Genomic DNA, 1,635 nt, shown 5'->3' with positions numbered 1-1,635 from the left:
TAATGCTTGCCATGACATCAAAGGCAAATTATGAATGGATAGTCGAGCATGTAAATACAGCTGTGTGTAGGGTTTTCGTGAGTAGATTCAAGAAACCAACATTGAATAACCCAAGAGTTGAGAAAAAATCACTGGTGAATATGTTGAGGTTTGTTTTCTAGAATATTAAAACTTACATGAAAATAGACAAAAGTTTTCTGGTATTGGATAGTAGAGTCAAACTTTCGTCAGCTTGAGGTTTTATTGAAGGAAATTGAAAAGGAAAACAGAGCTCTCTTTTACAATTACTGATATAACAAACAGTCTCAAATTTGAAAGAATGGATTTTAGAATAGTGTATGGATTTTTGGATATTAGGAGTGATGAAGAATATATACTCGAAATGCAAGTAGAGACTCTTCCTATTAAAATTACAGATGATGATTTATTCAATTCATAAACTAGCTCAGATACTTCCACAAGAATAATCATTGAAGATGAACCTTTGGGTTATAACTTGAAAGAATTGGAACTTGACGACATACCTCTCACAAAGAATAAGCTTTTCAAAATTTTAACCAAGACTAGAAAATTAGAAACACTGGTTCTCAATTTGAAACAAGAAGTTTTCATTCCAGTGGGAGGAGGTAGAGGAAAGTGGGGAAAGGGAGGAGGTATTCTAACATCACTACTTGATGATTCGATCGATGAAAAAGAGGAAGCTTTTGATGACAATTTTATCTACGTACCTATTCTGGAAGATCTCAAAACCTTACTCATTCACCAGGGATTGAATAGTAATACGTTTCTTTTTGAATTACTTCCCTTGTGTCCAAACTGGAAGCCCTTTTTATTACTGCCGCGAAAATGTTGGCAACGAACTACTTGAGGTTATTTCCAAGTTTTGCCCAAAATTGAAAACACTTTCTATCAATAGTGATAATAGTTTAGGTCAATTAGAATTGGCCTTGGAAAATTCTTGGAAAAACAATCAAACATTGAAGAAATAGATGTACAACCTGTTTCATTTATCTCTGGTGCGATATTGAAAAGACTGGGAGACTTTCCAAAATTGAAAAGTTTCACAGCTCGAAGAATGTGGTATGAAGGGGAATATTCAAGACAAGAAGAAGATATCTATTTTGGAGGAAAACCAAATCCTAACTTGGAATTTGTTGATATTGGTCCATCATATGAATTCACTGATGAACAATTTGAAAAATTAATTAATTCTTTACAAACTCTTGCCCCAAATCTTAAAGATTGGGGAGATCTTGGAGAAAAAAATACCGATCCCCCAAGGAATATTGTCAAACACTTTGTCAACTCTGTGGAAGCCATTGATGTCAATTCAAATAATATTGCAACATTACCGTCATGTAAAAATTTAAAGACTGTATTCTGGATGTCAGAAATAGAGATACCAGACAATCTTAATTCCAATCCAAATGTGTCAGAATTGATCATACTTCAAGATGGAAAGGAAACCTATTCAAAAATGTCACTACTTTTTCCCAATGTGAATATCTTGAATGCTTCTGGTTGTGACTCTATTGAGTATTTGATTGAAAATATCACTAGTTGGCCACAACTTGTACACTTAATAGTACCATTCACACCCGATTCTGCAACATTAGAACCCTATCATCTCAAAGC

General features: G+C 33.9%; 1 protein-coding gene across 1 annotated transcript; it reads left to right on the top strand.

Annotated features, from left to right (window-relative positions):
* Positions 1–2: 2 nt before the first annotated feature.
* NAEGRDRAFT_77023 (uncharacterized protein) lies at positions 3–1,573 on the top strand (the record flags this gene model as incomplete). The annotated part of the gene is made up of 3 exons (XM_002668021.1): positions 3–148; positions 445–724; positions 926–1,573. Coding segments are annotated over 3 exons (1,074 nt in total), but the record flags the coding sequence as incomplete, so codon positions are not given.
* Positions 1,574–1,635: the final 62 nt, after the last annotated feature.

Source organism: Naegleria gruberi, assembly GCF_000004985.1.
Source record: "Naegleria gruberi genomic scaffold NAEGRscaffold_864, whole genome shotgun sequence".
Classification (NCBI taxonomy): Eukaryota; Heterolobosea; class Eutetramitea; order Acrasida; family Naegleriidae; genus Naegleria; species Naegleria gruberi.
This window is presented reverse-complemented; position numbering and strand designations above follow the sequence as displayed.